Source organism: Vulpes vulpes, chromosome 4, assembly GCF_048418805.1.
Source record: "Vulpes vulpes isolate BD-2025 chromosome 4, VulVul3, whole genome shotgun sequence".
Classification (NCBI taxonomy): Eukaryota; Metazoa; Chordata; class Mammalia; order Carnivora; family Canidae; genus Vulpes; species Vulpes vulpes.
The window spans coordinates 96158299-96171989 of NC_132783.1; the positions used below are offsets into that span (position 1 = coordinate 96158299).

A 13691-nucleotide genomic window follows, 5' to 3' on the forward strand; every position below is an offset into this window, starting at 1 on the left:
AATTTTGTATTTTGTAGTTACTTAGCTGAGAGTTTAATTTTTTTTTCAAACTTTACATTTTCTTGTATTTGGGGAGCTCTGACTCCCCCTTCCCCCCCGCACTTCCTAAATATCTCTGGAGTCTCCGAAAAACTTGTATTTATAGTGCCTAATGGGGATCCCTGGGTGGCGCAGCGGTTTAGCGCCTGCCTTTGGCCCGGGGCGTGATCCTGGAGACCCGGGATCGAATCTCACATCGGGCTCCCTGCATGGAGCCTGCTTCTCCCTCTGCCTGTGTCTCTGCCTCTCTCTCTCTCTCTCTCTCTCTCTCTCTCTGCGACTATCATAAATAATTTAAAAAAAAATCTATAGTGCCTAATGGATAGAGTAACCCTGCCAGCAGAGGGCACCCCTGCCCACTGCCATGGTTAGAAAAACCAGATTTTGTTGAAGCTTAATTTTCTAAAGATTAAAAACATAACTCATACAAATGTATAGTCAACACGTGACAGAGTTTAATTTAACCCATTCTTGGGGGAACAAGCAAGATGGTAGAGCTGGCTCTAGGTGGTATCTGAGAGGCAGCTATACATCTGGAAAGGAAGAATCTTGAAATAGGCTACCGAGACATTAAAACTGGCCAGTGTCCTATGGGGCAGTAAACTGTAACTTTTAGCATTATCTTTTCTACTGAACAGAAGTCAAATGCATTTTTTCTTTTTTTTTTTTCAAATGCATTTCTACTGGACCACAAGAAAATCATTAGCAATTTATCCGTCTTGTACGAATTAGCATGTAACTGCAGAGTCTGGTCCCTGATCAATAATAAATAGTCAATAAAAGGACTTTCCCCTAGAGAATCATGTAATACTGGTTGGGCCTGCTGGTCACACTCCCGTATGGTCACACTCCCATCATTTGGAAAAGTGTACTAGGAAAACATCCTGTATGACCCTCAGAGGACATGCCATCACCTTTATTTCCAAATCTTGAATTAAATTTTCTTAAGAACAAAATGGTTTTTTCTGGGCAAGTTCTTACTGGGGTCAGGGCTGATTGTAGATGGGTAGGTACCTGGGCATAGTTTGGCACCTCTCCAGGTCTAACATCTCTCAGTCTCTGGTCAACACTTAGTAGAGCCATGGACAACTGATTTTTCTATAACAGAAACTAGATACAGAAAGAAAGTCACTCATTCGTGTCTATGGTCCCAGCGAGTCAGTTCTGAAAATACTCAGCAAAACATTTCCTATTTTTTGGTGGTTGTTATTCCTTCCTAGGCTGCCTTTGGGAGGATCCAAATCAAATAACTAGTGGGAGGCATAGTAAAGAGTTTTAATTTTAGATAATACTTTTTTTTTTTAATTGGTAAGCAACAGGAATGGCTGGGTTTTGGAATTTCAACAGATGTCACTGTGAACGCCAAGCTTGCTCTGATGACACGTGTATACAGCAAAATGTCCAGAATAGGCAAATCCGTAGAGATATAAAGGGGATTGGTGGTTGTCAGGGGTGGGGGAGTAACTGCCAGTGGGTATGAGGTTTCTTTCCAGGATGATGGAAATGTTCTGGAATCAGACAGTGGTGATGCTTGCACAACTTGGTGGATATACTAAAAAGTACTGAATTGCATAATTTAAAGGATGAATTTTGTGGTATGTGAATGCTATCTTAATAAAAAAAAATATCCAGAGACAGATAAGCACAGCAAGTTATTTTTAAAAATTCCACAATAGGGAGTCATTTACTTTGCTGGAAGCATAGGGGTCAGTGCACATTTTGCCAGCTATAAGAGAAGAATGGTTCTAGAAAGCTGAGTGAACATATTGGTGGTTATCTTCATGATGTTTCAGGGCTCCCTCCCCTATCTAGACGGCTCAAACCACAACTCAGCTTGGGCTGGGTCTACCTTTAGTGACAAGTTTAAGGGGGGCTGTAAGCTCCATGAACTGAGAAGATACCCCTCCCCCTCCTCTCTTTGTAATATGAGTGGAAAATGTTTCAAACTATTTGAAACACCTGCTTAGATCCAGTCAGTGTTTCCCATTTTATGCTGTGTGAGACATGATCTTCACGTCAGAAAACACTATCATGCTGCATGTGGCTTTTGTGAGACAACCATTTTCTGAGGATGTAACCATGAGGAAAATTCACCTTAAATAATTGTTTTCTCCATGGTTTCATCAAATGTCTTTATTGATCATGCCTCTTAATCCTTAATCTTTAATCTTAAACCTCAACCTGCAGGGTAGATTTTATTACCCTTGTGCAACCAAAATGACATGTGGGGCCTCCTAATCTCTTGAGATCCGGGCAAAGTTGGTTTGATCTCCCCCCAACTCACAACCTTCAGGAAGTCTAAAACCCTCCTGGAGATTCTGGTGCCCCCCAAAGGACTCAGATTCTCAGATTTTCCTCTGCATTTGGGCACATGTCTCCTCTGGGACCCTTTTTGTTATGTTCCTTGTAGACCCAGATGTGAAACTCCACCCCCTTCCTAAATTCCTCCCAAGACCCATTTACACAAAATATGTACAAGTACAGTGAACTTTCCTGGAGATTTTGTGTGTGTGTAGGAGGAGAGATGGAGAATCAATGTGTATGGCTATAAAATGAACACTAGGCATTCCCCTTTCCCCAAAGCATCATTTGGAAAAGTGTACTAGGAAAACATCACCCTGTCCCCATCTTAGCGGCTCTTGATTTTTTCCTCTTTTCCCATCGCTTCTCCTCATCATCTGCCACCCCACATGGTACCTCAGGAACTCCAAATTTCTTCCCCACCGTTACACAGATAAATGCATTTTCGGATTCAACTAGGTGCTCAACAGAACAAAAGGGACCTATTTATCAATAAAGGGACATTCTCTTGAAAAATCAGTTAGGTTATGAATAGCATAAAGAAAAATGTCTCCAGTACCACCATTTCATGGATGAGAAAGTGAGGGTCAGAGAGAACTGTGTCTGTCACTCCCATTGTCCTGTCTGGTTCAGTCCCCCAGATCAGATGCACACTGTTTCTCTGGGAGAAGAGTCTGGAGTAAACTCAGAATGAACTCTATCCCTAAATCTCCGTGAGATGTTGGGTGCCCAGGGCAACTCTGACTTGATCTCACATCCTAGGTTGAGCTCAAGGTATGAGAGGCTTCCCTCTCTCTTCCTCATTGGGGCATGGCATTCTTGGAAGGCAGTGCCAGGGCCAGGGACCAGATTTGAGTCTTTGACATATTGCTGCCAGGTGCTAGAGAATGAAGAGGCCAGGGTAGAGAACGAACAGAAGGTAGATAAGAGACTGGAAGGAACTGTACTACTGGGGAGTGGGAAAGCTTAGAGAGGTCCCAGGAATTGCCAGGTGCTAGGGAGACCCACGTCTCCTCCATCTGATGGGTTTTGGCTCTGTAGACCTCTGGAATTGGGCAGATTTCAGTTCCTCTTCAGTCTCTGCCTTTGTGTTGGATAAGATGGTCATCCAGTAACTTTCACCCCCACCTCTACTGTAATTCCATGGGAGGAGTAGATTTACTCCCTCTATCCATGACTTGGCCATGGGGCTTGCATTGCCTAATATGTTCATAGGCAAGATGCTTGGGAACTTGAAATGTACTTGTGCTGCTGGGCTTGCTGTCTGGTGTATCCCTGACATGACCATGACACGAACATGCCTAGGTAGGCTTACTGGTCTCAAGAGAGGATGGGAGGCATGTAAAACAAAGCAGAACCCATCCTAGGTTAGCTGGTTTACAGATTCATGAGCTAAATAAATGTTTACTGTCATTTTCTGGCATGCTTATTATGCAGCACTACTGTGGCCATCATGAGCTAATTAATACAGTCTCTCACCAACTGTGTGACTTGGGAAAGCTGGCTTCCTCCATGGAGACCCACAGGAAGAAGGCAGGACTTAGTAGAGCTCATGGAAAGCCTGGGGTGAGCCCGAGGACAGTTCACGGAATTAGTTAAATGTCCTGTCCTGCACTAACTGGAGGTAGGGCATCTCTAAGGGGAATATTCTAACTTCTAGGTAATGAAAGAAGGCACGGTGCATGATAGAAAAGACACAGGTGGGAGGGTGGGGTTGTAGAGAGCCAGGCCTTCCACCCGCCAGGGTATTGGGGGGAGTACAGATGATCTGTGCCTCTCTGAAGGGTGATTAGGTAACATGTATACTCCATTTCCAGAATTACACCTATAGGTATGCTAAACGAGCATACACACACACCACCACCACCACCACCACCACCACCACCACGACCACGACCACCACCACCGCCACCAAAACCCACTTGCATATGTGCACAAGGAAATATTGTCAGACGATCAAGATACTTGTTTAAACAGCTAAAAATTAGAAATGACTCAAATGTTCATGGCTAGGGGGACTCTATGGAACAGCCTCTGGTGGTTAACAATAATGAAGGAGCCCTTTATGGGCTAACATCTTGAATCTCGAAGACACATTACTGGATTCAGTTCACAAAGTAGAGTATAACGTTTATGTTGAAAAGCAAACAAAACTGAACCAAACACAACACAGCCAACTGTACAGCAGTGGTTGCCTCAGGGGGAATTGCTAGGGGAAAGGACAGGGAGGGGTGGTCAAAGGGACTCTGGCTTTCTCTGTAATGTTGCAAATTTGAAGACAAGTGGGTCTGGATTGGAACCTCACCCATGTCACATACTTGGGTTTTTAACTCTGGGCACTTTGTGTCTCTCTTCAGGCCCCAGCTGATGGGGATGTGGAGGAAATGAGTTGGTGCCTGTGGAGGGTCTGACACAATGTCTGGGTGCAGGAAGGGGCTCATTAATCTCAGTTGAAAACAAAAGATAGGGCCATCTGAGACCTACACAGCCCAGCCTGCAGGTCCCTCTGGAGCCCCATTTCCTCGGGCATCCTGCCAGGACTACTGGACACATAGAGCCCTGGCAACACTCCAGCAAGTGAAGGCTGTAGTCCAGCCAGACCAGTGCTCTGGCTTACACAGTAGCATCTCAGGGCATGAGAAGCATGTTGTGTTGTGTGACCTTGAGTAGGGAAGTCAAGGGCATGGCAGGGACATCTGCAATGATCTTCAAAAATAACAAGTTATGAACGCCTCAGAGCTGCTGGCTGGGTGAGGGGGAGCTTTTCCCAGTCACCCTCCAGCCTGTTAGTGACCATTGATGGCTCCTGAATTCTCGCTGGAATGCTTGGAATTCTGGGACATGTGTGTCCTTGGCTATTATTTCCTGCTTGAGTGGTCTCTCAAGAACCCACTCAAATGGACAAAGAAGATGACAAATTCACCCTCAAAGCTCCAGATGGAGTCAGGTCAGCAAAGGTGAACTGGTGGCTAATTAGCTGAGATAGGGTTCCAAAGGGATCTCCTCAATCTGGACTACTGAACATTCCCTCCCACCCACCACGCCTCTAACTTGAGTTTTAGCACATCCCCAGCCTGCCCCAGGAATGCATCCTTTCAGAGGGTCATGACTGCCTGGGCCACATCCTCCCATGCTCTGCTCCCTGCATCTTCCATCAGGCTTTAGACAACCCAGCATTGGCCCCTGTGTCCCATTCTTTCCATGATTCCCTAGTAATTTTAGGTACAAGCCAGTCTCTCTGGAGAGTGGGGCGGGGCTGTCCCTTTGGGTTCCCAGCATGGATCCACAGTCTGCAGGAGAGCCTGTAGTAGATCTACAGTCCACCCTCCCCAGCAGTGGGGCTGCTCCCTCAACTGGAGTCTGAATGATCTTTCCATAACACAGACCTCATCATTTTAATCCCTCCTGATGAAGACCCTTCCAAGCCATCCCAAGACTCATGTCCCCAAGGCAGCTGCTACAGGGGCCTGCTCTCACTCCCTGAGGTAAGACCTTCTAGGCTCTCTGGTCTCCTCCCCGTCCCCTCTCTTTCCCTCCCTGCTCTGCCTAGTTGGCAATAATGCTTTTGCTTCTTTCTGGCTTCCTATTGGCGGGATCTAAACCTGTTGGAAGAGGATTCCCAGGCTTCCAGCCCTGGCTGCCTTTATAGTACCCCACTATTCATCACATCCACTGCTATAGTTCAGGGGACACCTCCCTGTCCTTTGCTTAATACCACCTATTGACTCAATCTGCTACTCATCTTTCCCAAGTCTCCCTTGACACAGCTTTGTCTTCTCTCCCCTGAAAAATCATATTTAACCATATTAAAAGCCATTTTGAGCCAAGCAGTTCCCATAAGCCTTGACTGAGATGACTCATAATCTCTTCTCTGCTTCTGGTGGGCATTCATCAAGGTATGCCATTTTGCATTTGCTGGAAGGCCCAAAGTTCAGGACTCTGCAGCCTTTTCCAGCCTCCTCCCTTCCCTCCCAGGGGAACACTGATCACTGCTGTCATGGCAAATCTGGTCAGCATCCTCTCTTCATCTTCCAAACCTTCCCACTGGTGTCTTTGGCATTTATTCCTGGCCCCAAATCCATGAACCTTTTCTTGATCTGGTGGTCAATCTTATTTGCTCCTCAACCGCCTAGTCTACTGCAGACTTCCTCAACTGACACAGTTTCCATGTTAAAGATGTTTTTTCCTCTTCCTGAACAAAGGCATCTCTGAAGCAGACCACTGAGGAAACAGTGTCTTCCCCAATCCTTCCTGAGGACCCACCATGTACCAGGTTCATCTGGTGAGCGAGACAAAGGCCTGACCCTTGTGACCAGCCTGTCCTTCATTGCCAGTGTGGTGTTTCTCTAGTTCCCTGAGAACTCCTTGACTTCCTAAGGGAGCTTCCAAATTTCTTTACCCCAGCATTTTACCATAAGTCCTTTTCTAAATCAAGACACACCGTGTGATGAAGTTTGGGGAGTATTCCTCACCAGGAAGTTAAAAAATAAAACTGCAAGGCAGCATCTGTTTCGATAGCTTTATTGGAACATGATGGTAACACAGAACATGGATTTGGGGGCCCATCGCAGATGCTCCTCTAGACAGCATGGGCCCCACTTCTGCAGCCAGCAGAGGCTCCGGGGAGCCTCCAGAAGGGTGGGGATAGCTGAGACACAGACCCAAGGAGGCCCCTGCCATGGCAGGCAGTGGGTGGGCACACTGGGTCAGAACCCTGACCAACTGACACCGTGACCAGCCAGACTGGTCTTATGCCTCCAACTACTTGGCCATGAGTTAGAGACCCACCTGCCTCAGACTCCCGGGAAAACGTCTGAGGAGGGGCTTCTGGGGCTTCTAGAAGGAATCCAGCCAAGAGATTGAGCACCTCTGAGGGCTACTGGGGCAAATCATGCCTTCCGGTATATTGGCAGATAAACTGCTTAAAGCCCTTACTATGTGCCAAACGCTCTTCTAGAGGCTAGACATACAAAAGTTAATAGAAACAGGCAGGGCCCATGACCTCCTGAGTGGGGGAGACGGACAGGGGTGAGGAAACCAGATAGATGGCTGTAAATTACAAACACGTGATGGCTTCTGAGGACAGTTGTGGTGTGTGTCGGGGGGAGGCCTGACCTCATGGGGTGGGTCAAGGAAGACTTCCTCAAACAGTGATATTTCAGCTGAGGTCTCATGGCCAGACGGGTAAGAAGAGTATTCCACGTCATGGAAACAGTTTGGTGCATGGCCCGGTAGCAGCTAGCAGCAGGAGAATAAACAAAAGGAAAGGAGAGGCCGGGAGGGTTGGGATGAAGAGACAGAGCGGAGCGTGGCAGGAGGAGGCAGGAGGCTCCATGTCGGGGCTGAGCACGCAGGACCACTGGGCCATGAGAAAGATGACAGCCTCCGTGTGCCACGTGACCACATGACCAGGGCAGCCTTCTGCACAGCCCGCTGTGGCTGTTGGGAGTGGAGGGTTGAGGCAGGCCGGTGGGGGACATGGAAAGCTGTCAGGAAGCTGTCTCAGTCTCCAGGGATGGCAGTGTGGGACCGAGTGAGGACAGGGCAGGTGGAGAGAATCAAGCAGATGATGGGTACATGTGGAGCTAGGACTTGAGAAAGCTGACCAGGAGGAGCTAAGGCTGACCCTCGGGCCTTGAAGCCAGTGGCAGGCTTCTGTCTGAGACAAGGAACCTGGCAGAGGCGCAGGTGCAGGGAGCAGGTCAAGAGTGTGGTTGTGAACATGTTAAACTAAAAGTCGGTACCTTCGAAACACCCAGGTGGAGGTGTCAGGTGCACAGCCATGAGCAGAAAGCTCCCAGAGGAAGCCTGGGCTCCAGGCACATATCTGTGAGTCATTTCCTCACAGTAAGTGTCCTGGTGACTTCCGTTACGAGGGTGCGGATGAGGCCACAGAGGGAAAGAAATCGCAGTGAGAAGAGAAGGCTCATGGGACAGGCACACCTGACAGCCTGGGAGGGGACTGTGAGCCACAGGAGGGCAGGGAAGGCGTGGGTGTGCACAGAGGGGGGTGCCACCTGGGGCTGTTGGAACCGAGGGTGGAGTGGGCTCAGGGAGGGGCGGTGGTTAGCAGGGAGGATCCATGCACACCCTCGTGTTTCTCCGGGGCTGTCAGCACCCCGACCTCCTTGGGTCTCTTCAATAACCCTGTAAATAGCAAAGGGGGATCTACCCCCTTGGATGGAGGAGCCAAGAGCTGCTCAGAACCATCACTTCTGATGCAGCCAAGGTCACGCACCCAGCAGAGGATGCTGGGGGGTCAACTCCCCCCAACCATGCCACCTCTCCCTCACTCTGGCATCCTACCCATCTGTCCCCGCACCTGCCCCACCTGTTTGCTCTGCTCCGCACCGCTTCTTGTTGATGAAAAGCACCAGAGAGGGGCAGTACTGCAGCGTGAAGGGACCCCTCAGGCTCCAGGTCTGAGCTAGAATAGGGTAGGCTGAGTCAAGCACACACCTTGACCTCTCCCCTGAGTGTGGGCTTGAGGCCAGACTTTCTGCCCTTGCTCCTGTTCATTCATTTACTCAACAACGATCTTTTGAGTGCCTGCTGCGAGCCAGGCACACCTGCTAGCTGAGTGCCCTGGGGGCAGGTCCCGTCTTCTTTAGAGCCTCAGTTTCTACCTCCATAAAGTAGGTTGGTGCTTCTTACCACGTTATAAGGATTACATGAGCTCGTGCAGGTGAAGTACCTGCACACTGCAGGTGCTCATTAAAGGCTAATTTCCTTCCTTTCTTTCCCTTCCCTTGCCTTTCCTTTCCTTCATCCTACAGAATCCATGAAGAAGTCTCACTTCTTCACTCTTTACAGCCACACCTTCTGCTGTGCTCTGAGGGTCTGTGCATTCCCATGTGTACAAATCCATGCACACACTTGTGCACATACCTCACCCGCATCCAGCCATCTCTGCTCATGACTCAGGGCCAGCACCAATGTGAGCTTTGAACCCCTGGGATTCAGTGGACCCAGGCCCAGGAGAGTTCTGAACATCTGCTGGGAATACTGAGCACAGAACAGGCTGCTCCACACTAGACCCAAGGACCCCAGCACTCCACTGTGTGCTCTGGGAGTCCCTAGACTCAGGCTAGGGTGCATCTTCGGTGGCTTTGGGGGCTTCTGGGTCCTTAATGGCTCCAGGAGTCAAATCTTGGTGACCAGAAGCAGTATCTTCTGTGTCCTGGGCGGGGTCTAGACAGCCTCGGAGGGGAGAGTCCTCACCGCTTCCTGGGGTGGTGTCCTCGGTGGCTCCTCAGACAGTGGCTCGCCTGGCTGCTCCTCTGAGGGGCCTCTCATGTGTCTCTGGAGGAACCTAAGTCCCCAAAGGCTCTTGCAGCAGCTTAGAAGGTTGCTGGAGCACACAGTGCAGGATAGCGCTGGCTTCCTGAGGAGACACAAGCACAGGTCAGGGCTGAGGTGACCACGGAGCAAGGCCAGTGGGCCCAGGGCCCACCCTCTGGCCTTTGCTTCTTCTAAGCCAGCCTTGGGCAGGCAGGAGTGGGGGTGGGGTGGGTGGGTGGGATGGGTGTGGGCCCCTCCTTCGCCACCAAGGCAGCCCACGTGCAGCAGGGACTTCTTCCCTCAACCCACAGAGGAGAGCATTCAGGAGACCTGCTTTCAGATCTCAGGCCTGCTTCCAACATGCTGGGTGCCCCTTAACTCCTCTGAACGCCAAATGAAGGAAAAAATAACCACCTTCCCAATGCTTGGGAGATTTAAGTGTTACAAGTATGTACAAAAGTACCCCACACATTGCCCACTCACAATAATATTATGCCTGCTGCCCAATTAATGTTTACTGTTTCTCGCTCCTTAATGAAATGATTCCTAAACATCAACAGTATGCCTTGCATGGATGGAAGGAAGGCTGAGAGAAGACACACAGATTTGTTCAGCCTCGGATTCAAGTCGGTTGTGAGCACATCTGTCCCCATTAGAATGAGTGCTCCCCAAAGGCGAGGCTCTTGCCCTGGCATTTAGGGCTGCCATATAGTAGTTCCTCAGTTAACGGCTGTTGGGTTGATCTCATCAAAGAACAGAGCGCTGAAGACTGAGTTAGCTTAAATCTTGGTAGGAAAGTTTTTAACAAAGTATCTGGCATATATTTTTAGGAAAAAGAGGGTTTCCCTCACTCACTCCTGGGCATACAGAGTTCCTTGTCCTGTGGCCTGCTAAGGTGCAGGTGGCAGACCTGCTTTTCTCTTTAGCTACTTATGGTGACTAAGAATTCCTCTATCACTTTTATTTCAAGCCAGAGGGGAAGGCTCAAGGTGGCGCTGCTGTGTTTTCAGCACCCAGCACCTCAAGATCTCCCTTTATTAAAGAGCAGAGAACAGGAGGCAGGCTCAGAGCTTCAATCAAGGAATTGGATCCGCTCAAACTTTGATGACATTGTTTTGTGTCATTGTATCTCTGCTCACAAGTTCTTTTTGTATTCCACAAGTGATTACTGCATTTCCATTTTTGGTGACAGTATGAAGTCTCCTCATAAATACATTTCTGTGAAAACAGTGAGTTAGTGTAGAGTTTTAAGTGCACATAATGCAGGTGGGAGAAGATAATGGGCTGGACCGGACGGGGAAGGGAGTGCCAGGGGCCATGGTCTGGGGAGTGCCATTCCAAGTCCTCGACCCATCCCACCTCACCCTGAGCCCCAACACAGGAGAAGCTGAGTACTGCACAGTGTCCCTAGAGACTCTGGTGTCTCTGTAACTCTAGGGTAGGACAAAATCTGGCTTCAGCTCTGTCCAAAGCCATGAGTGCTCTCTACTTTCTGGCTTCTGTGCCTAGGCTGGAGTGGTAGCTTTCCTCGCCAGTTTTGTGCTGGGAGCCACCTGTTGCTTTGGTCCTGAGACCCACTGCAATTCCTTGGGGTGGAGATCATCCCATGAAGATCACACCTGGCCTCAGCTTCTGCCATCATCTGTTAAGGTAATCTGGCTGCCAGAGGAATCATACTCCCTGCTCCTCCTCCCTTCCACATGGAAAGGGAGAAGAGGCTCAAGCTTCCCTTTAGCATCTGTTTAATGGGGTTGTGCATTTGGACACCTGACTTTGTAAGATGCAGATGACAGCTGCCCTGGACACCCCAAGTTTCCCTCATGTGTAGGTATGCTCCAGCTAAGCTACTGGTGTAGATCTCAAATGGCCCAAGCTCTCCCTGAGATTTGGCCAGCCCTTCCTTCCCCAGAACATGTGCCCTCACCTGGATCTCAAGGTCGTACCCCTGGCACTTCAGAGGCCCCAGTCCTCCATGCTAGCACTGTGCATATTTGACTAGGCAGGCAGGTATCTACCCTTGGATTAACATTCCAGACGGGCTCTGATCAAGCGACTTCCACTGAAATTATCAAAGAAACTAGCTTTGGCTAGGAAATAACCAGCTCCCTTCTAAAGAGCTTACAGATCACTTAAAATAATATTATTATGGAAAGGTCACATGTTCCTTGTAAAAAAATTCAGGAGAGATTAACAAATCAAAGAAAATAAACATCTCAAATAATTCTTCTACTCAGACATATCTTTTTGTTGTGTTGATTCTGTCATTAAGTATTTTTAAATGAAATACATCATACATCCAAAGAGACTATGTAAAAAAAATTATGCACAGGTTAGAGAATATTAAAGAATACTAAAGTGGGTACCAGTATAACCACCTCTCAGGTTAAGGGACAGAATTTACTAGTACCTGACTCGTTTCAACAAATAACTTTGGGATCCCGAATCATCATAGTGTGGCGTCCTGCTTGCACTTTATTATTATTATTTTTTTGGTGGAGGTCTGCAGTGGTGGTGGAGGTGGTGGCTGCAAATTATAGCTTTATTCTTTTTACAAAATAATGACGAACTCAGCAGTAGGTGTCATTTTCCAAGTGTGGACAATCCAGATTTAGTCCCCACAAGGCTGTTCATGGATGACAATCATCTTGAAATGAAACTTGAGCATATACATGTGATTTCTCTGCCTCACGTGTCAAGTGGGGCTGCAGTCACTTGGCCCCATCCTCTAGGGAATGTGTGTGGATTCACCTCTTCACATGGCAATGGTGACTAGCGTGAGAGGTGAGTTCATAATTCAAACTGGGAGAGAGTCCTTCCCAGGACTACTGCATCTTTCCTATAAGGCAGAGAAGCTGGAAGCACATGCAGTAAGGCAGGCAGTCAATGGCTACCAACTGAATTACTGTCCCTTGCAACCAACAGACTTTCGTCTAGAAATGCCTGGGTGGCTCAGCAGTTGAGCATCTGCCTTCGGCTCAGGGCATGATCCTGGAGTCCCGGGATCGAGTCCCACGTCAGGCTCCCTGCGTGGAGCCTGCTCCTCCCTCTGCCTATGTCTCTGCCTCTGTGTGTGTGTGCCTCTCATGAATAAATAAATAAGATCTTAAAAAAAAAAAAAAGACTTTCATCTAGCGGTGCCTGGGTGGCATAAGTATCCAACTCTTGGTTTCCGCTCAAGTCATGATCTCAGGGTCTCTCTCCTTCTCCCTCTGCCCCTCCCCCTGCTTGTGCTCTGTCTCTCTGTCTCAAATAAATAAATAAATAAATCTTAAAAAGAAAAATGTTGGCTTATTTATCAGTTAACACACAGTTTCAGATACTAAAATTTTGATTATTTAATGCAGTTAGTGGTCTTTGCCATACATAATCTCTCAGCATACATCTCAATTATTATCACTTAGGTAATAAGCATAAATTTATGTAGTAACTATAATTTATTCTGGAATTTAAACAAAATTTACCACTTGTAAAAAAAAAAAAAAACCAAAAATCCAAAGAAAGATTAAAACTTCAAAATGAAAGTATTTAAAATTTAGTATTTTCCCTTTATACAAATGAAATCATGATTTATGTTTTTTTCTAAAGCTACCTTTTGTTCTTGCTTAACACTATATTTTTGAGATTAAACTGTGCTGATGCATGTAATTGTAGTTCATTTTTGCTGCTATAAAGTATTCCATTATGTGAAAATACTCCAATTTATTTATCCATTCATCTGTTGATGGACATCTGAGTTGTTTTCCATTCTTAAAATCATTTCCTTTCTCATACTTGTTTTTTGAATTTTACACTATAATGGCTTCATCAAATGAATAGGAGAAGTTCCCTTTTTTTCTCCCCTTGATAGAGTTTGTGCAGAATTGGAATAATCTATTCCTGGAGTATTTGGTAGAACTCTTTTGCAAAACCAAGTACTACTGGTGTTTCATTCATTTGATTTATTTTTAAAGCTTATAGGACCATTCCAGGTTTCTATTTCATTGCAAGTCAGTTTTGTCAAGTTCTATTTTGTTAGAAATATTTCCCTTTAATATAAGGGAAGGGAGAAGAAATGTGTGGGAAATATCAGA

At 47.3% G+C, this 13691-nt stretch overlaps 2 protein-coding genes across 3 annotated transcripts in view; both read right to left on the reverse strand.

The window, feature by feature from the left end:
• CPLX2 (complexin 2) overlaps window positions 1-13691 on the reverse strand; it is a 203937-nt gene that overhangs the window by 142458 nt on the left and 47788 nt on the right. The gene's annotated exons all lie outside the window — the stretch shown is intronic.
• The window catches only part of HRH2 (histamine receptor H2), a 113445-nt gene that overhangs the window by 51922 nt on the left and 47832 nt on the right, over window positions 1-13691 (reverse strand). Inside the window, exon 3 of one of the 2 annotated variants that reach the window (XM_072756554.1) lies at window positions 6846-9724. The exons of the other annotated variant lie outside the window; for it this stretch is intronic. Within the exon in view, the coding sequence (XP_072612655.1) occupies window positions 9532-9724 (193 nt within the window). The 3' untranslated portion in view covers window positions 6846-9531. Of the gene's footprint in view, window positions 1-6845; window positions 9725-13691 lie in introns of those variants that run through there. 2 annotated transcript variants of the gene reach the window in all.